This window comes from Odocoileus virginianus, chromosome 27 (assembly GCF_023699985.2).
Source record: "Odocoileus virginianus isolate 20LAN1187 ecotype Illinois chromosome 27, Ovbor_1.2, whole genome shotgun sequence".
Lineage (NCBI taxonomy): Eukaryota > Metazoa > Chordata > Mammalia > Artiodactyla > Cervidae > Odocoileus > Odocoileus virginianus.
In genome coordinates, this window is record NC_069700.1 from 30,129,889 (window position 1) to 30,152,420 (window position 22,532).

General features: G+C 39.5%; 1 protein-coding gene across 3 annotated transcripts in view; it reads left to right on the forward strand.

Annotated features, from left to right (window-relative positions):
* The window catches only part of KIF6 (kinesin family member 6), a 388,869-nt gene that overhangs the window by 99,532 nt on the left and 266,805 nt on the right, over positions 1-22,532 (forward strand). For all 3 annotated transcript variants that reach the window (XM_070456501.1, XM_070456503.1, XM_070456504.1), the window contains exon 6: positions 17,964-18,093. In XM_070456501.1, coding sequence (XP_070312602.1) covers positions 17,964-18,093 — 130 coding nt within the window. The remainder of the gene's footprint in view (positions 1-17,963; positions 18,094-22,532) is intronic.

Consider the following 22,532-nt stretch of genomic DNA (forward strand, 5'->3'; position numbering starts at 1 on the left):
TATTTCTCAATAAGCAAATAGAAAAACAGTGGTACATCCATGTAGTGGAATATTATTTGGCAATAAAAATAAATGAGCTATTAAACCATAGAAAGACATGGAGGAACATTAAATGTACAGTGCTAAGTGCAGAAGCCAGCATGAAAAGTCTACACACTCTATGAATCCAACTGTATGACATTCTGGAAGAGGCAGAACTATAGATACAGTAGAAATATCAGTGTTTGCCAGTGGTTGAGGAGGGTTGCCAGGGGTAGAGGGATGAATAAGTGAAGTACAGATGATTTGGGGGACAGTGAAACTATTAAATTTGATAATGTAATGGTAGGTACATAACTCCATGCATTTGTCCAAACTCACAGAATTTGCAACACAAAGAGCGAGCCCTGATGTAAACTATGGATCTTCAATTTGATAAAATGACAATAACAGAAAGGAATGAACTGTTGATACACTTAACAACTTGGATGAATCTCCAGGAAATTATGCTGAGTGAAAAAAAGCCAATTCCTAAAGATAATATGCTTTGCCATTTCATTTATATAATGTTCATTAATTGGCAGAGTTATAGAAGTAAGTAACAGATCAGTGGCTGACAGGAGTTAGGGTGGGAAGGGGGAATGGTTATATGAGTCCAGTGATGCATCCTTGTGGTGATGGACTCTCCTGTGTCTTGACTGTGACGGTAGATATACAAACTATCAAAATGCATAGAACTAGAGAACATATACATAGGTGAGCAAAAGCAAAACTGGAACATCTGAATTATTGTATCAATTTCAAGGTCCTGGTTGTGATTCTTTAATATCATTTTATAAGATGTTACCCGGAGAAGGCAATGGCACCCCACTCCAGTACTCTTGCCTGGAAAATCCCATGGATGGAGGAGCCTGGTAGGCTGTGGTCCATGGGGTCGCTAAGTGTTGGACATGACTGAGCGACTTCACTTTCACCTTTCACTCTAATGCATTGGAGAAGGAAATGGCAACCCACTCCAGTGTTCTTGCCTGGACAATCCCAGGGGCGGGGAAGCCTGGTGGGCTGCTGTCTGTGGGGTTGCACAGAGTTGGACACGACTGAAGTGACTTAGCAGATAAGATGTTACCATTGCAAAACACTGGGTAATGGGTACATGGGAACTCTCTGCATTATTTCTCACAGCTGCTTGTAAATCTACAATGATCACAAAGTATAATTTTAACTTAAAACAGTAAGTGGCTATATTTTTATCTATAGACATATATATGCTTATGCACAGATGTGTAGTAGAGCTATTCTGCATTTAGTAATTTAAATGAAAATAGAACTTCTTCTTTTGAGAGCTCCTTATGTCATATGCTATAAAGGGAATATAGTTAGAATCTAAGTATGTCTCATGAAGTAAAACAGTATAACTGCTGGTCTTAACCATAGGGAAAATAGTCACCTTACTTTAGTGTAATTTTAGTATTCCTAAATACGGATGCATATTCCATTTAAGGTTCCAAAGACAGTCATGGTTATTACTGTTAAAAAAAAAAAAAAGTAAATTCTAGCATTCAGTATTGAAATCTTGGCTATGTTGTGTGTTTTTTAAATAATTTGTCATCAAAGGAAAAAAAACTGACAGATGTTAAATTTAAATTCATGACATTTCTAATACCTACTGGATATAAAACTCTGCGAAGTGCCACAGGAGTTACAAAAAGTGTCTGCCTTCGTGGCTTACAGCCTAGTCATGTGGAATCACTCATGGATTTAGCAAACAGTTATTGAGCTCCAACTTGGTTCCACACACTCTGCTAGGCACTGAATTTACCAACATAGGCTTTGCCTTTCTGGAACTCATAGCACAGTGGATAAAAATAGTACAAAATAGCATCAGGTGGAATATGAAAATCCTAAGAGAGGCACAAAGAGCGGTGAGGACTTAGAGGAGAAAGAAATCATGCCAGGTCAAGCAATCAGAAAAAGACTCAAGGAGAAGATGGTTCATGGACTAGTGCTTGAAGGAGAGGCTAGGACTTTGGGCTGTGGAGTGTGGCATTCACATGGAAATAGAGGCGGGAAGCTGCAAAGCAGAGAGCTTGTCCTGGGACAGTTAATAGACCTGTTCGGCAGGACCCCAGTGAAGGAATAGGTGAGAACTTAAGACTGGAAAGCTACACAAACAAGGATTCTGCAGACAAGGTGCAGCCCTTGAAGATTTTTAATCCAGGGCATAGCATGACTGCAACTACCTTTCAGGAAGAAATAGCACTCAGTAGTGTATGGGACAGGGATGAGATGGATGGAGGTCAGAAAGAGTCTGGAGCGTTGTGGGAAGTTATTAGGACCATTCATGTGGCAGTAGGAGTCAGGAGGGGCAAAACCGGAAAATGTCATAATCCAGTGGCTTAAAATTTAACTGTGTGGAAGAATCACCTGCAATGACTATTAAAGATGCAGATTCCTGGCCTCCACCTCCAGAAGATTCAGTTATGTTTGAACAAGCATCCCAGATGCTTCTATCGCAGCCCCGTCCACCTTAATCTCTTCACTCATCCACCTAGGGAAAGTTTCTCTTTGAGACACCAGGAAAACCTCTCATTTAAGGAAGTATGACTGTTTACAGAGTCTAAGTTTGTGCTGCTCACCAGTAATCGAGAGACTAGTTGTGGGGGCAAGGAATAACGATGCTATTTGGAAAGCCAGCAAACCAAGAAGATGGCAGGCTCATTCTCCCACCAGCCCCCGCCTCCTCAAAGAACCATCCTGCCTGAGTTTGAATTCAGGCTCCTTTTATTCTAAAAGGGGAGAGAGTAAAGTCAAACACTTCCTGGTTCCCATCAGCCTCCAGAGGGAATGTGTTAACTTCTTCCTCCCTGCAGTCATTCACAGATAGGCCTGGTCAGGATGTTTCCTGTGAGCTAAACAAAGATATTTTAGCTTAATGTTTATCACCTGGGAAGCAGTGTTCCCAGAGACATGGAAGATTACCATCTAGGCTTATAGGCAGCATCCCTTTAGTGATTAATTTGTAACAGAATACAAAAAGTTCTTCCCTATTACATCATAATCCGTGTTTTATGGATGACTGAACTAAGGGTCACAGAGATTGTGTGATATTTCCCCAAGATGCCGTGTTCTGGCAAGAGATAGGATATCAGCCTCAGTCAGCCAGACCTTACAAGCTGAGGGTGATGACGGTGCTCTTCTTGCCTGGACAACCCAGGCTTATCTTGGTTCTCCATCTGAGCTCTGGGAAGACTGTGATTTCTGGGCATCTTCAGGCCCCGGGAAGCTCTTCTGTGAGCCAAAGCTTTGAGTCCAGTGCAGTTCTCTCTGTTATGTATCAGATGCTCTGCGGGGGTGCTGAGAGCACCTGCTCCTGACCTCAGAAGGCTCTAGTCTAGTAGAACAGACTTGTAAACTGATCATTTCCTCGAACACAAATTCCCTCAACTTGCTGACTCCCACCCTTTTCCCCCCATCACTTACATTCCTCTAGTCTCAGGAAACTGTCCTTTTGAAAGCCGGTCCTTTCACTTATGCTGTGGACACTGCTTGCATCAGTACCAAATATGCTTTGTTTGGTCTACACATTTTATGTTTAAAATTTGTAAAGTCAGTGCCTTTAGATGAAACAGGCTGCCTTCATTTCTTACACCTACCTACTGCATTACACTTTTCTTTTGTGTCATTTTCTGGCCCCATTTAGCATTTGAAATTCCTAGACCTGTACACATAGATCTCAAAGTTAAAACTAACTCCACCCTCCTCTTTTACTGAGTCAATTACTGACACGTGGGAGGCGACCTCTTGAGAAGCTGGAGCTTCTGTCCTGCGGGATTATCTGAACAAGTGACCAGTGATGGTCAGTTATAGTCTGTGTCCTTCATGGATTGGCCAGGTTCTGTGTTCCTGGAAAAATGGAACATTGCCAATGACCACTGTAGAGGAATAGAGAAGCTTTCTAGCCTGAAAAATGAGGAAGCCTGTCTGCTAGAGTGATAACAAGGGGGAAGCTGCTTTTCCCTACTCTGAATGGCCAATTGGAAGAGATCGTTCTCAGTATCAGAAATGTCTTAGATAAAAGGTTGTCTTAGTCACCTTGGCTACCATAACAAAATACCTTAGCCTGGGAGACTTAAACAATAGACCCTCATCTATCACTGTTCTGGAGTCTGCAGTTCAACATTTGTATTTTGGGGGGAAGGGCACAAACATTCAGTTCGTAAGAGAGGTGCTTTCACCATCAGTTGCTTAATATGTGATGAGTAGAACTATGGGAGAAATAGCTGCAGTATTTTCACTCATACATTAGGAATGTAGATTTTGGGGGGATTTAGTCACATGAGATTAATTATTGACATGTAAAACGTTGTCACCACAGTCTGTTCCATTTTCCTCATAAACAAATGCATATACTTTCTTTTCCTGAGATTAAGAGGTAAAATGCACTTTTAAAAATTATGTACTGGTATGGATGGATTTTTTTTTTAATTTACTGTCCAGGTACTGTTCATAATTGTTGTCTGATCGATTTATTCTGATACTACATTATGTTTTTTGAAATCTCTTCTAAATTTTGAGCATATAAAGTAAAACCATAAGTTACCTAAAAGAATTTTGAATAATTTAGGCTTGCCAGGTCACTTTATTCTGCCCTGCAGATGAATACATAGATTTGGAAACACTTCTAAGTCTTACAGCTCTACTAGTAGAGAAAAAAAGCATTACAACCTTTTGAGAGTGTCAATATCATATATACGAAGCATTCACTATGTTGCAAGAATTTCAGTGAGCTATTTTCAGGCGTTATAAAGAATTTAAACTGTATTCTTATCTTGACTAACCATTTAGTTGGAAAATGTAACATGTCCATGAAACACCTCAGGAGTCCTCTGTAAAATACAACTCCTCAACTATACTGCTATTATAATAATGTCTGTAAATGCAAAAAAAGGCATAGTTTGGAGCTGTAGTAGTTTTATGAATAGAGCCCATATCCGCCAATAATTTTCTGTCACAGCTCACTTCAGCTCCATCACACTAGTGTCTTTGCCCCCATGACCCTCAGTGATGTCCTAATTTTGCTGGCGTGTACCAAGGCCAGAGTCTGACCAAACCACAAACTGCCAAGTGCGGTCAAGGCAGGAGAAGTGCTGAGCCTCCTAGAGAGAGTGCGTGTGGGGAAGAGCCTTTAGGATGACATCTCGGTGAGTGAAGGGAAGAGGCTCCATCAGGTGGCTAGAGCGATCCTTTGGACCAGGTGACTAGGGTCACCGGTAGCATATTATCTCCCTGCCCTGACACTTCCATAGCAGTTACAGCCTGGGTATCTGTAGCAGTTTATCCAATTACACTGGACGTTGTGTTTTCAGATCAAGTTCTAGGGTAGTCGAAGATGTTTTACAAAATCAAAGCTAGTGACTATGAACCAGAGCTCAGACAGAGGCTCTTCAGACTGGCTGACGACCTATTGTCTTTCGGTACTTACCTCACTGACTCTAAGAAGAAAGCCCTAGGAATCTCCCAGGTAGAAGAAATAATGGCAACATTGATCTCTTTTATGATAGCAAAAATAAAAGGTGAAATACTCAGGAAACTTTCAGAGATTTGTGAAGATAATAGTACATCGTGGGGTGAGAAATAAAAGAAGATGAAGGTAAATGAAACTATTCTGAATGAGAAGTGTGACCACTTTCAAGAGGGCAGGTCTTCCCATGTTGATGTAGAAGTTCAATGAAATTCCAAGCAAAACATGAGAGACTTTTAACAACTGATATTATTCCGGAGTTTATCCGAAAAGATAAACAACCAAGAAGAACAAAGTAAAGTCTGAAAAATAGAGAAGTGAGGGAGAGCTGGTGACACCGTATACTGAAATGAGGTAAAAACCCTAAAAATGAAATCACATTATACCGCGTGAAAATTATACAGGTGAAGAACAGATAAACCAGAATCAGACCCTATACTGTGTTACTATTTAATGTAGACAGAGGGAAGAGTTATTCAGTCAATGATACTGGACATTTCTGTTAGTGAATCAACTAATAACTGTAACAGCAGTCCAGTTTACTGTGGCTTAACCAAACAGTCGGAGAAGGCAATGGCACCCCACTCCAGTACTCTTGCCTGGAAAATCCCATGGACGGAGGAGCCTGGCGGGCTACTGTCTATGGGGTCGCACAGAGTCGGACACGACTGAGCGACTTAGCAGCAGCAGCAGCAACCAAACAGTCCCTTCCTTCCCCATCAACTGCTGGAGCACTGAAAGGGTTCTGTGGATTGCAGCCAGGGCTGCCTCCGAAGCTTGAAGCTTCGGGAGGCCCTAGGGCTTCCTTGTGTCTTTCTGCAGAGCCATCTCAGCAGGTGACTTCAGTCTGCAAAATGCCTGAGCTACCTTAAGCACCACACCCACTTTCCTGGAAGAGAAAAGGAAAAAAAAAAAAAAAATCATTGGTTGAAGCTGCCCTTTTTACAGTCTTCCCAGAAGCTCTACCCATTGATTTTCACTTACTTATCACTGACCTGAATCATGTCACATGGCCAGCTGTGGTTGCAAGGGAGTCAGGGAAAGACTAGTATTTTAAAAAAATTCCCTGAACAAAATCAGAGCCTAATAGGGTGGAAAGGGACATCAGAACCCATACAGGCAACCCACACTGTGTGAGCTACACTTAGTTATTTAGGGGAAGAATCCATCCATGTAGACCCCCCCCATTCCTTTCCTTGCACCTGTATCCAAAAATAGTCAAAGGAAAATAGCATCATTAATATTAAGTGGTATAACAACATGTATACACTTACAATTTTACCGCAAGTCTGCAAAATATTCATAAGAAAATTGAGGAATTATATCAATATATTTATCATTGTTGTCAGCTTAAGAAAATGCAAATGTGAGAGTGTGAGTTAAGCTTTATTTGGGGCAGAATGAGGGCGGCAACCTGGGAGATAGCACCTCAGATAGCTCTAAGAAGCCGCTCCAAAGAGGCGGGGGTGGGGGCGGGTGGTGAAAGATCAGTATGTGAGTGATTTTGGTGAAGGGGGAATACATACAATCAAGCACATATTTTTCCCGGAAGTTTTCTCCTGGTCTTGTGATGCTTCTGCTAGTCAGGAGGAACACTCGTCACTATGAAGGATTTTGGTGCTTTCCTAGATATGAGGAGATACAAAAATTGGGATCATAAAATCAGCTCCTGAAAATATCTCGCTGAAGACCTGTCCTGCCAGCTTTTCCCTCATTTCTGCTCTCCACCCTGAACTGAAGCTCAGCAGCTACAGCAGCTCATGATTTAATCGTCGTAGAGGTAGATGGCAAGTGCCCATGGCAACTGTCAATTTGTAGTTGACATTGTCCTTGTGATGGGACTCTTTTAAACTTCTTTCTACTTTTAAAATTTTCAAACTTTTTTACAAGAAGCATGTACTACTTTTATACTTGGAAAAATAATAAAGTTTATATTAAAATGAAAGTAATAAAAGTAAATAAACTCAGAACTTGTAAAATGCCATTGAGTAAACTTAGAGGTGTATAAAGCTATTTACTTGGCAGAGGAAATGCTATGTTTTTCCAAAATTACAAATCCATTGCCTCTAGTTCTATTTATTTCTGTAATTTCCCCAAATGTGGAAAACTTGAGCACATAATTCAGTGATACTGAAACTATAAACTCTGAACTAGAAAGCAAGTATTAGTGAAAATGGGAGGAAAATGATTTTCCTTGAGAAAAAAAAGGTTGGTAGCCCTGAAGAAGATAAATTTTAGTGTAAGGCTTTGTAATTACCATATGGATTTAAGCCAAACAAGACATTTCATTCAGTGATGAATTATTTGTGAGCCTGGAGCACTAATAGAAGGAACGTGGCAGCTGAATGTAGTTGGAAATTAGCAAAGGGTGTTAGTGTTAGAGGGAAGGTAACAAGTGTAGTTTTTTTGTTAAATATTTACTTCTGGAAAATCATGCAAATGGTGGTTGCGGTAGGCAATAGATGCGTCTGTTGTAAGTCATGCTTACCTATGTTACATTTGGGAGCCATTCTGTCTGTCAGTTGTTATGATGTGATATTGTTTGGGTGGGAGAAGTTTGGTTAATCGAAGATAATATAGAAAGATGACCCTACTAAGTTATTAGCAATCTAAATTGTTATCATATTTGGATACAATTTTGAGAAAAAAGAAAGAATGTTTCATATACATGCTAAATCTTAGTGAAATAATTAAATGACAATATTCAATAAATTAATAAATATAACCACTGGTGAGAAAGGTGTTGGTTCTCCTACACATTAATTGTGCCTAATCTGTTTCTGTCTTTGCCTACCATGGATAATTCTCACTTTGGTTTTGCATCTCCATAGCAGTAGCCAGCAGGTCTATTTCTTGAGTTGTTTTGATGACACTTGTTTTCATAGCATCGGGGAGCCTAAGCACAGCAAGAAGCAGAAGCTTCTTGAGAGTTGTTGCCTCACTGACACCAGGCATCCTTGAGTTATGTAGGATGCATTACAGTAATAGCTACCAGGGAATTTCCTGAAATGCTTTGAGAAATTTTTGATGAAGATGTATATTTACCAGAGCAGGTTTTTAATGTGGGTGAGACGGGACTGTATTGGAAGAGGATGCCAGACTGAAGCTATAGCAGTAAGGAGGAAAACTTGATGCCAGGCTACAAAGCAGCAAAGGGTAGACTAGCTCTGTTGTTTGGTGGCAATGCTTCCAGCAATACGAAACTGAAGCCACTGTTAATTTACTGTTCAGAAAACACAGGAGCCCTAAAATCATAGCTGCACAACTCTCTTCCTGTGAACTCCAAAGCCTGGGTCATACAGGCCATTTTTCAGGACTGGCTTTTTCCACCACTTTATCCTGGAGGTAGAGAAATATTGCTTGGAGAAGGACATCCCACTCAACATTCTTTTGCTGCTTGACAATGTTTGGGGTACCCCCATCCATGGATGACTTTCATCTCAAGGTCAAAGTAGTGTATCTGCCACCAAATACTACATCACTCATCCAACCTATGGACCAAGAAGCTATAGCGACTTTCAAGAAATATTATTTACGTCACACTTGTCGTCAGACAGTAAAGGCGAGTGACGAATCAGGAACAACCTCACAACAATTTTGGAAAGACTATATCCACAGGGCCACAAGAAAACATTGACTTTGCTTGACATGAGGTTAGGGCCATCACCATGAATGAGGTTTGGAAGAACCTTTGCCTGCAGTTGGCTCACAGTTTTCATGGATTTGAGAAGGTGGATGAGAAGTGCAAAGAGGTCTTCAGCGACTTAGTGACCCTCAGCGAGAAGCTGGAGCTGGATCCGCAAGAGGACAGCCTCATGGAACTCCTTGCTGTGCACCGTGAGGAGCTTACTAGTGAAGACCTGACGGAATTGGAGGCCCAGAGAAAGGACAGAGAGACGAGAGGAAGAAGTAACTGAAGAACCGAAGAGATTAACGTTGCAGGAAACGCAAGGGGGTTTTCTTTATTTGGGAGGCTCTGTTAGTTTTTGAGGCACAAGACCCAAATGTAGAATGGTTCACAAACGCTGCAGCAGCTGTTGAGAATGCAGTCTAGCGCTCCCATGTCATCTGCGACAAGATAAAAACAGCTACCACTGGCAGGCTACAGTCCATAGGGTTGCAAAGAGTCGGACACGACTGAAGCGACTTAGCACGCATGCACCCAGACATCACTGGATTGTTTTTTCAAGAGAGCGGATAGAGTGGAGCCCAGCGAGGAACCAGAAGCTGCGCCATCAGCGTCAGGCATGAGTGGCATTGCAGCTCGCCCTCCATCTCCTGTTGGTGACGATGCTTCAGTGCCACCGTCCCACACCTCCTCTGCCTCCCCCAGTCGGCAGCTCTTCTTGCCTGTTCGCTCGATGCCAGCCCCAGGACGCCAGCTGTTGAGCCATACCACTGTACTTTTCAAAGTACTGTATTGTAGGAGTCAAAATGTTCTCTTTATATTTTGTTTTTGTTTCTTAGGTATTATTTGTGTGAAGAGTATTATAAACCTATTACACAGTACTATATAGCTGACTGTGTTAGTTGAGTACCTCGGCTAATTTTTTTGGACTTAACAGACATACTCTTAGAACAGAATTTGTTCATATGTAGGGGCCTGACGTACATTAAATGACTCATTTCAATTTTGTTCCTCTTCAGACAGGGGATAAATCATATACAGGGTGCTGGCACCTCTGCAATGCCAGACTTGTGGTAGTACAGTTTGCTTAGGTGGTTGATTAAGTTCTTTAGGAAATCAAAAGACCAGAGTTCAAGTCTGATAATATTATCATTAGAAATAATAATGATAGTATTAAGGAAAGGATGTTTACCAATTGAAAAGAAAGAAGTTAATGTGGATATCAAGACAAGAACTCATCACAACAATAACTCAGGATATTTTGCAGCTTTGGGGATTAAGAGGTACAAACTACTATGTGCAAAAAAAATCTGCAGGCTGTGTTGTACAGCACAGGGAATATAGCCAATATTGTGCAATAACTTTAAATGGAGTAAAACTATAAAAATAATGAATCACCTTGTTGTATACCAGAGACTAGTATACTACTGTAAATCAACTATACTTCAGTTTAAAAATAGAATATTTTGCAGTTTTCAGTTTGTACCTTTTTTTTTTTTTTCTTGATAAAGTATTTAGTTTTAGGTCCACAACAAAACTGAGAGGAAGGTACAGAGACTTCCCTTATATCCCTTCCTCACACACATGGATGGCCTGTCCCATTACGAGCATCACTCACCAAAATGATATGCTTGTTACCAAGAATGGACATACACTGACACATCAAAATAACCCAGAGCCCATAATTTGTCATAGGTTTCACTCTTGGTGTTTAACATTCCACAAGTTTGGACAAATTTGTAATGACATGCACCCATCATGATAATACACTGTGTTTTCACTGACTTTGAATCCTCTGCTCTCTGCCTAGTCATCACTATCCCATACCTCCACCCCTGGCAACCACTGATCTTTTTATTATCTCCATAGTTTTGCCTTTCCCAAAATGTCACATAGTTGGAATCATACAGTATATAGCTCTTTCAGACCTGTTTCTTTCACTTAGTAATACGCATTTAAGGGTCCTTATGTTTTTTGCTTCTAGGTTTGGGGTTGATAGGAATAGTTTAGTTTTTGAGAAACTACCAAAATGGCTGTACCATTTTTGCATTTCCGCCAACAATAGATGAGAATTCTTGTTGCTTTACATCCCAGCATTTGATGTCATTAGTGTTCTGGGTTTTGGCCATTTTAACAGGTGTGTACTGGTATCTCATTATTTTTCACATTTCCATTTTCCTGATGACATGTGACGTGGAACATCTTTTCATATGCTTATTTGCCATCTGTATATCTTCTTTGGTGATGTGTCTGTTAAGGTTTTTGGCCCATTTTTTAATTGGGTTCTTTGTTTTCTTATTGTTGAGCTTTAAGTATTCTTTGTATAGTTTGGATACCAGTCCTTTACCAGATGTGTCTTTTGCAAATGCTTTCTTCCAGTCTGTGGCTTATTTTCTACATCTTCAGACATTGTCTTTTGCAGAACATAAGTTTTTAATTTTAATGACTATCAGTTATTTCCTTCAAGGATCAGATCTTTAGTTTTGTATCCAAAAAGATGTCACCGTACCCAAGGCCATCTGGGTTTTCTCCCATGTTACCTTCTAGGAGTTTTATAGTTTTGCATTTAGGCCTGTGATTCATTTTGAGTTAATTTTTATATGTGGTATAAAGTCTGTGTCTGGATTCATTTCTTTGTGTGTGGAGGTCCAGTTGTTCTAGAACCACTTTTTGAGGAAATTGTCTTTGCACCATTGTATTGCCTTGATATCTTTGTGAAAGGTCAGCTGACTGTAGTTATGTGAGCCTATTTCTGAATTCTGTGTTCTGTTTCACTGATCAATTTATATATGGTTTCATAAATACCACACTATCTTGATTACTATAGCTTTATAGTAAGTCTTGAAGTTGGGTAGTGTTGGTCCTCCAACTTTGTTCTTCTCATTAAATTTTGGTTTTGCTATTCTGGCTCTTTTGCCTCTCCATTTAAACATCAGAATCATTTTGTTAATATCCACAGAATAATGTGCTAGGATTATTGGGGTTTCATTGCATATGTATATCAAGTTTGAAAGAAGTAACATCTGGACAGGACTAAATCTTCCTATCCATGAACGTGGAAAACCTTGCCATTTATTTAGTTCTTTGATTTCTTTCATTAGAATTTTGTAGTTTTCCTCCTATAAATGGTGGGCATATTTTGTTAGATTTATACCTAAATATTTCATTTTTTAAGTGCTAAGGTAAATGGCTTTGTGTTTTTAATTTCAAATTCCACTTGTTAATTGTTGATATATAGGAAAACAATTGATTTTTGTATATTAACTTTGTATCCTGCAGTGTTGTTATAATCACGTATCAGTTTCAGGAGTTTTTTCTGTCAGTTCTTTCAGGTTTTCTGCATATGTCATCTGTGAGCAAAGACATCTTTTTTTTTCCCCCAATCTGTATAGCTTTTCATTTCTTTTCTTGAATTATTATGTTAACAAGGACTTCCAGTATAATGTTGAAACGGAATGATGAGAGGGGGTAGTCTGACCTTGTACCTGATATTACTAGGAAGGCTTTGAGTTTCTCACCATTAACTGTGATGTTAGCTGTAGGTTTTTTGTAGATTATCAAGTTGAGAAGGATCCTCTCTATTCCTAGTTTGCTGAGAGTTTTTATCATGAATAGGTGTTGAATTTTGTCAAATGTTTGTTCAGCATCTATTAATATGATTATGTATGATTTTCTTTTTCAGTTCATTGATATGATGGATTGTATTGACTGATATCTGAACGTTGAACCAGCCTCATATACCTAAGATAATCCCACTTTGTCATGATGTATAATTTTTTTATACATTGTTGTATTTGATTAGCTAATACTTTATTGAGGATTTTTACATCTATATTCATGAGAGATATGGTCTAGAGTTTTCTTTACTCATTATGTCTTTATCTGGTTTTGGTATAAGTGTAATGCTGGCCTCATAGTATGAGTTAGGAAGTATTTCCTCTGCTTCTCTCTTTTGAATGAGATTGTAGATAGTTGGTTTAACATTTTCCTTAAATCTTTGGTTGAAAACCTGGTGTCTTTGTAGGCTAAAATAAATAACTCAACCTAAAGTTTCATGTGATTGGCTGTATTTTTCCTTATCAGTAAGAAGGTATAATATTAGATAAAACAAGAAAGAAAAGATATCTTTTTCAAAATACTAGGAAGAGTTTTCAAAATATCTTAATAGTGGTTAAATAGAAAAAGTATCCTTTTAGCCCAATCTATCTAGGTTAAGACCAACAGAAAGATTTATTGCACATTCGTAAAACTTTCTTAAGTGATATGTTTCAACTATTTATATTTTATAACAGAAGAAATATTTGAGATTTTTAATCAATCTGAAGAAAGTCTACCAAATTTATATCCTCCCTTCCCCCAAATCTTTCCTGTAGAGAGCTTCTGAAAATGGGTTGGGGTAGGATGAGGGGGAAGGAGGTAGAAAAACACTAAACTATAGGATTTTCTCTTTACTGAAATGAATAGCAGGGCTGTGTTTACAACATGTGAGATACTTTCAGTGATTTAGAAGAGCCTCATGGATAACCTCCCATTTTTATGAGGCCCACCTGCTCTTGATATTGATACTGTTCAAAGTCAAGGTGCCTAGACAGGGCTACCTCTCGTCTGTATGGCACCTTCATGTGATTATTAAAAGGTACCCCTGTCTTTTAATCTGTTGGAAAATTGTAGTAATATATTGGTTTTTTTAGAAGACAGTTAGCTGCCCTTGACCAACTTATGTCATAATAAATCTGCAGGCACATGGTGTGGATTGCAACATCTTGAACATGGTGCCATTGTATAGTGCATGGCTGTACCAATACGTGGGGCCCTTGCAAGTAAAAAGAAGGAAAAAGAAAAAAGAAATCACCAGTATTTGTCTATCACATGAAAGTGAGAAACCAGATTCATGGTAATAACTCCTGGAAAGTCCCTGTTCAGCGAGTTGGTGGTACTGGAATGTCGTGGAGGTGGGATGGACAGTGGGGAGGGTTCTCCCATTGATGGCTTCCATTATTGGGAACAAGAGCTTGGCCATTGCTCCTTATATGTCTTCCAGTCAGTTAGAAAGCCTAAAAATTCCAACTACTTAGCCAAATGGAAAAGATTCTCTGTTTACAGAGAAAACACAAAGCTTGCTTCTTCCCCATCATTAAGCAGGCTGAGTGTACTTAGCAGAACTTTTCCACTTAGGAGTCCAAGTTAAGGCTATCAGTGACTTCTTGCTCAAAATCTAAACATTTTAGAAACATTTTGTAGAGAAAACTATTCACAGGCCCTTTCAAAGAGAATCAAATAAATAGTTTGGGGGGTTTCCATCTTGGAATTAAGATGTTTATTTAAGAAACTCCAATAAAGCCCTCTTTCAAGCTATGAAAATTATAGCCAGAATGGAGTAGTGGACTAAGGATTCAGGAAATAGCTATTGATTTGTGAGAGAGCTGGGGAGTTGGGGTTGGGGGGCAGGGAAGGAAGCAACTTAATAAGAAACTTTTGCTAATGGTTCTTATTTCCTCTGACTTTGAAAATTCTCCACCAACAGCAGAGTTTAAAACATCCTCACCACCAGATTAACCAGTTTAGGTAAGAGGAAGTACCCCCAGCTCAGGCCGTGCTTCTCTGAGCAAAGTGTAAGAGTGGGTGGGACTGACACATGGGTTGTGAGGGTGAGTGCAAAAGGAATTTTCAATAAGAGCAGGCAGGGCAATAAGGGAAAGTCCAAAGCCTCATGCCCAAGGGATTGGGCAGAAACCAGGAAAGAATCTGAGGACAAGAACTGGCAAGGGAGACCCTGATTGGAGAAAGTTGCACCACAGAAGATTCCAGAAAGATGCCAGAGGCAGAGCCTTCTTATTAAAGGGTGCCCACAGATGAGCCCGGAGCAGGGAGAGAACCCTGAGAGAAGCCAAACTAAACTGGACACCAACCTGTCTTTTTATTTACTTTTCAAAACCTCAGTGGGCAAAAATAAGCAAACAGTGAGGGAAACAGGACCAGAAAAGAATTGCTTCTCATCCTTTTGGCTAAGCTCAAGTGAAGAATCAGAAAACAGTCAGAGAAATACATGGTGGTGAGTTATAAAAGACAACTGAGATTTCTATGCAGAAAAATTGAAGCACGTGCAAATTGTGATCAAAGTGACATAGCTGGACAGGCACCCGGAAGTAAATGTAGAAGCATAATACGTTGCAGATCAGAGGCTCTGAGTGATTTAGCCAAATGCCGATGATGACATTCCATGCATCCTCTGTTATGTGTCTAGCTATTCTTTGTAAGTGTAATCTAAATCAATGAGCCATTCAGGTTATCTAAAAGGTTGAACACTTTTAGAATTCTGTACATGCTGGTTTTCTGCATTTTTTTTAAATTTCAATGAGATAATGGTGAGGAGATTATGTATGATATTACATTTATATTTTTTGATTCAGCCATGATATAAACCCTGTGGATGTCCAGGAAGATCTATAATCCACAGTTGAGCATTAGTTATTGCTGTGGTTAATGGGTGGCTTAGTTTACCCATCAGTGACATGGTCAGGGAGGTAGAAAAAGGAAACTTCCTGTGGAAGGACAAGCTTTGTAAAATTCACAGGGACCTTGCCTGTTAGTAGATTTATGACCCAAAGTGACTTCAACCAGTAAGATGAGTAACTCTCCTCTTTGGGCTTAGGTGGAGCTGGGTGGAAAGTAGCTATAAAGAAACCAGAAATCTTCCCATATGTCCACCTTGTATGGTCATTAAAGATGAAGTCAGTAACTCTCAATCTTGGCTGCACAGTAGAATCACTGGAGCCTTTACAGCCTCTGGTACCCAGTCCGCACTCCAGAATATTCAAATCAGAATCTTTTAAGAGGACACCTGGTGCTGATATGTTGTTTTATTTACATTCTGAAGGCTGGTCCTATATGCAGCCAGGGTGAGAATGACTGGATTAAAGGGGACTTTCAGTGCCCAGGGAGTGTGAGCATCCTCCTCTTTGAATCAGTTTCTGCTCCCTCATCTCCCCCTTTTCTGATCTTGCACAGGATGGTTTTGTATCTGACTTGGTCTTACAACATATATTGCAGGTGACTTTGCCTCAGAGTTGAAGAACTTGTTTTCTTCTTCATGTTGAAAAAGACAGAACTCTCTTCTTTTCTCACCTCTGATGTTCTGTCATATCACTCATTTCATGCTTTTATCTTCCTTCCCATATTACTTAACTTCTTTCACCTTTAAGATGTAGAATCTGTAGATTTAAGAAGAATTCTGACTTTTGTATTCCTAGGGATTGCATTTACCAAACCTTCTCAAGCATTTCAGAAGAATCACAGTGGAAATAAAGCTTAAGGAATAAAGAGGGTTCCTAAAAATAGAGCACAATTCATCTATTTCAGTTTAAAAATGCCTTCATATTTTCCAAGCATTTTTTTAACTCTTAAGCATTTTTAATAAGCTGACTTATGAGCCTTGTTGAAAAATAAATAAAATACACTTGTTTCCATTAAGGGAAGAGATCCTTTTCCATCTTATTGGTATTATTGAAGGAGACAAAAAGAAGCCCAAAACTTGGCAACAAGCTGCATTATTAGTGACATATTGGTCACAGATGGGCTGGAAAAACTACACTTTCTTCCTGCAATTAGTATTTTAAGTGCCCACAAATTACATATGAAAATCCAGATAGTCCCCTTACAAAAGGGAAGGCTGAAAAATTATGGTCTTTGCAAAATCTTCATTTTTAAAGTTTTCTAAGTGTATTTTTGTCAGTAGGCAAGTGACATATGTCCACTTGCTAGTTGTACTTTGAAGGAAGGCATAGTGCTAGATGATGCCAACATTGACCTACTGTCATCAATTCTGCTGTTGTAAGCAAATGCAGATACCTGGAGAGACACTTGGCAACACTTGTAAATTACAGATTTTCTTTCTTCAACAATTATTAAAATGATCACGAAGGCAAAACTCAAGAGGTAGAAGGGAACTCTCTTTAGTAATTCTGTTGCTTGAATTTGTAGTCCTTTGAAAGAAGTCTATTAGGAATTTAGCCAAATTATGTTTCAGAAGTTGCCAGAAGTCCTAACAGGACTCTGAGGAGAGTTTTCACAAGTCAGCTCTTGAGACAGTGTTAAGATTCACATGGGATGAAACAGTGTTGGCACCAAAATGTCTCTTGAGGAGTTTTAATAAATGAATGCAATTCCAAACCTACGGATTCAATGGAAGGAAAAGTGATGCTGTAAAAGAAGAAAGGTCAAAAAGCATATCTGATGGACATAAAAATAATAATTATAAACTAGGATTTTACTATAAGACTTCTTGAGAATTTTTAACTCACCCGGATAAGAAAACCAGGGAATAACTCCTAGAGGGATGACAAATGCCTCCATTTTCATCGTGTTTAAATTGGTGAGCTAACCAGTTTGAAATGTCACATAGATTGAAGTGATATGAAATTGAACAAAAGGGAAAAATTAGAAGGAGAAAAATCAGTACCACCTAACGTAAGAAACTGAATTATGACATGGCAAAAAAAGGCATAGCCAAGTTTCCTGACATAGGTAGAAGGCGTTTTAAATGCAATAAGAATATGCATTTCCCAATATGCTTTGGGGATCTGATGATTCCCCAAAAAAGCTGCCTTTGAATTAGGAGCTTGTAATGTACTTTTCAGCCCCAAAGCTCTTTGGTAGTACTGTCAAGGGAATGTCGGTATGGATGCTAATCCAGTACTGTCTAGTGTCCTGTGTACTTTTTGATTTTATAAATTCAAGGTGTCATACATACGGCCTTTAAAAAAGAAACCTGTAAGGAAGACTTGAAATTCTTTTCCTTCTCAAAGTGCCTTGTGTTGTTGTTTCCTTTTTCCCTAGGAAAGTGACAGTCCTGGAGGACCCTGATCAGAACATCCACCTGAAAAACTTGTCTCTTCATCAGGCGACCACAGAGGAAGAAGCCCTGAATCTGCTTTTCTTGGGTGACACCAACAGAATGATTGCAGAGGTAATAAGCTTTTCTCTGCGAGCCGTGTTTGCACACTGTAAGATATAATGGAATCTGGGGGCCAGCAATGACTTTAAAAATAATCTCACCTAAATCCCATCTTTTAGGAAAAGGAAACCTAGAACCAGAGAATTGAGGAGACTTTCTCAAGGTCTTCTAGCTAGTTAGTGAGCAGGGACTAAAATCTAGTCTCTTTTAATTTTGTATTTTTAAATTTTATACAAATTGATTTGCCGCCAGCTCATGAGAACTCATCAGACGTCTTCAGGATAGGAATTTTTGCATAATTTTTGAAACTTAAAATTACATAGCTTATTCTTCCTAACCTCCAGTCATCCATATACTGGCATTTGTTTACCTATCCATGGATTTTCATGGGTTTAGAGAATTAATGAAGAATTTAGAGTAACACATAGAACATAGGAAGTGCTCTATGCGTTTGCAGCTCTTGGCAGATCCAGGAACTCCGCCATGGTGTGTGGTAGAAGTATGCTTCAGTGCAGTATTGGGGATATACTTGTGCTAAAAGCTATTTGTTGCTAATCTGACATTCACACCTAACTGGTCACCTATATTTTGCCTTGGAACCATAGGCCGGAGACAGGATTGACCCAGCTGGGTCATGGGCCTCAAGCAGTTACTGATTGGAGATGGAAGGTCACAAAAGTCTCATTCAGCCACCGCTGCACTGAAAGGAATTAAGGAGTGCTACTGATGATTCGGGTGAACAGCTCACTGTGATCACAGGCACTTCCCTTTTTAAACCAGGCTCCCTGAGTTCTGTGTTCTACCTTGTCTCTGATGAACAACAGTAGAAGAGCTGATAAGCTGGGAGGAAAAGTAGTCTGAGAAAGTCTCCCTCAAGTGACTTTCTTTCTGCCCCATTTTTACCCCTTGGGATGTACCACCTTAAATACAAGATAGATAAATGGGAAATCAGGTAGTGAAAGCATGGTGATGACCTCTGTCATTGTGCTGGGCCCTTAGTTTCATGTTGTTTTACTGGTTCTGCATCAGTACTTTTCAACAGACTAGCTTAAAAATGTTGATTTTAGGTGCCACATATAATATGGATTTAAGGACCCTTAAATTATTATTTTCACTTAAAGAGAGCTGTGCCTAGTTTTTAATTTCAGAATATTTTCTGTTGTTTACAGTGTTTTGCATCTGTGTATTGTTTCAGCATTTTGCCCATGCAGTCATCCATCGTGCTCATTTGTCACAGTAATTGAAGAAAGAGAAATAAAGGCAGATTAAGAAGTAGGGAGTATAATAATGAAAGATTTAACATGCTTCACTAAAAATCCTCCTCCTCCATACATAGTTTAATCAACAGCAAACTGAGAGGTACAGACTATAAATGGGTCCTGCCCTCCAACGGAGTATGAAAAAGAAAAATGGTAGATCATAAATGCTTCTGGAAAACATGAGGCGAAACATACCCCTGCCTCTTTGTTGACCGTCTTCCTAAAGTGACTCATCCCTGAGGAGTCTAGGCCTTGTCCTCACGATTCCATCCCTTCACCTTGAATGGGTCAGGGAGGGCTCCTGACCCTGGTTCACCACAACCCCTGTTAGCAAAGAAGCTTGGCCATTTGCACTTTCAAAGTTATGCCTCTAACTTCAGCCAACTGCATCTTTTCAGATTATGGTTGTGTAAAGTTTTGAGGACCTTGAGCTGCCTTTGTATAAGCTTTTCTGTTCTACCATCTTAGAAAATTCTGACAGTTGTTTCCTATTATTTACTGTTGAGTGTTTCATAATAGTACACATAGCTGAAACCTGGAGAAGTCCAATTCTAATAATGCTGGTTGTACATTACTTTAAAATTTTATTCATTTTTTTTCCTGTGTGAAACCTGATTGCTTTTAAACCAAGTCTAATAGGTTTTGGATGTTTCTGTGCTTGCTTTTATTATTTTTTTCTTTGGTAATAACTACCATGTTCTATCAAGAGCCTACTCAGTAGACTTGTCACTGTTGTGAATACTTGTGTGTATTATTTCTGACTCTCATTTTATAGATGGAAACGAAGGCTCAAAGAGTTAGACTGCTTGCCCAAGGTCGCACTGCTCGTAGGTGGCAGAACTGGGCTTCGGCTCCAAGTCTGACCATTTCAGAAGCTTATGTTCTTTCCTTACACCACAATTCATGAGCACGGTAATCAAATTGACACATGTCAGATTTTTCAAGTGAGGATACATTTCTGAATTATTTAAAAAGCACAGCAAGTATGGAACACTTCAGTTTATCTCTTGAATTCATTGAAAGCAAATACATAAAAATATAAATGAAGAATAACTGTCAATCCCTGGAAATACTTTATTATTCAGAGTCTCCAGAGAGGCATGTTTTAGATTACAACTGAGCTGTCAGAATGTAATTTGTCAGCACGCAATGAGCTTACCAGGATAAAAAGAACACACTAATCATTTTTTTTTTCAGAAGACGAGGTTCCCAATTTCCCATTTACACAGAGAAATCCAGAAGTTGCCATGGTAACCAGAAAACATTTGCAAAACAAAGCCTGAATATGAGGACCAAAGCAAGCGTGCTCTTCCCTTTTAAGTTCTCCTACTGAGAGCCAGAATTTTAAGGAAAAGTTATTAAGAGTAGCTTCATCCTCTTCTTATTTTTAGAACTCACTCTTAAATAATTTCTGTAATCCTACCAATGTTTTGAATAAAACCTGATTATGTCCTTGGGATAGTTTTTTTTTTTTTTTTCAAATGTTGATTTGCTATGCCAAAGAGAATAAATATTGTAAAAGCTGAACTATTTGTGACCCAACGTCAAAGCCCACCAGTAGCAAGTATGACTTGGTACTTTTTGTCTTAGCATTGAAATGTTGCTCTCAATTAATTAAACCTAATTGGACAAGACATTCAATTGGCAGGCCCTGCACAGTCCCATTGCTAAGATGATTTGCTCAGCTCCGCCCACGGTCTAGAGCACACTGTCCCCAAGTGTGGCCCGGGGATAACTTGTATCAGGATACCCATACTAGCCCAAAGACACAGGATCCCATATCTGATGGATGGATTCATGCTCTTAGCAGTGGAGCCCAGGAATACGCATTTTAGCATTTCAAGTGTGCTCAGTCTAAATTTGGGGCAGTTCGGATTTTACTATTAAGAAGTTGGTTGAAACTCACTCCCAGAGAAGTTTGTGAACAGATCCCTATTCTGTACCCTTGCCAACACCACAAGATTTGAAAGTTCTGCCAATTTGGTAGTCAAAAGAATTTTGTTCTAACTTGCATTTTTGATTACCAAATTTTTAATACCTTTATTTGCCATCTGTATTTCTGTTTCTGTTTATTTCTACTTGCTCTTCTGTTGAGATCCAGGTAAAATCCAGGATTTTTTTAACTGCATCTTGATAGAAGCTGTCTGGGTTAACAAAATCAGATGCTCCTTCTAAGAGCAGTCTCCATTGGTGAAAGTGCCATTTAAGTATTTATTTTAGGGAGTCATAGTGTTGCTCAAAGTGAATAATTAGACTGCGTGCATGCTAATTCACTTCAGTTGTGTCTGACTCTTTGCAACCATGGACTGTACCCTCCATACTCCTCTATCCATGGGATTTTCCAGGCAAGAGTACTGGGGTGGGTTGCCATGCCCTCCTCCAGGGGCTCTTCCTGACTGAGGGAGCAAATCCAGGTCTGCTGCATCTCCAGTGTTGGGAGGCAAGCTCCTTATGACTAGTACTACCTGGGAAGCCCATAATGAAACTAACACGGCATTATTTTGCAAGCAACTTTGGAGAAGAGAGTAAGTAGTGTCTGGGATCCTTTCTACCAAAACTTCACAGTACTGTCTTTTGTGGGTTAAATTGTCTCACCTTATCTAATTCCCATCTTGGAGTCCTAACCCCTAGTACCTCAGAATATGTAGCCTAATTGAGAGATAGTGTCTTTACAGAGGTGATCAACTCAAAATGGGGTCATTCGTGTGGGCCTTAATCCAACATCGCTGGTGCCCTTATAAAGTGGGAATTTTGGAGACAGATACAGAGGGAGTGTGCTCTGTGAACATGAGAACAGTCATCTACAAGCCAAGGAGAAAGGCCTGAGGCAGAGCCCTTCCTCACAGCCCTCAGAAGGAATTAGCAGCCCTGCCAACACCTCCATTCAGGATATCTAGCTTTCAGAACTGTAAGATAGCAAATTTCTATTGCTGAAGTTGCCTAGTTTTTGTACTGAGAACTAACACAGTGTCCAAATAACCTCGATTATAATTTCTTATATGATTGTTACCTGATGTTGCTCTTTATCTTGATAAATTCAGAAGCAATAAAATGCTAAATTCCCACGTGGTGCTAGTGGTAAAGAACCCACCTGCCAATGCAGGAGACATAAGAGATGCCGGTTCAGTCCCTGGATTGGAAAGATACCCTGGAGGAGGACATGGCAACCCACTTCAGTATTCTTGCCTGGAG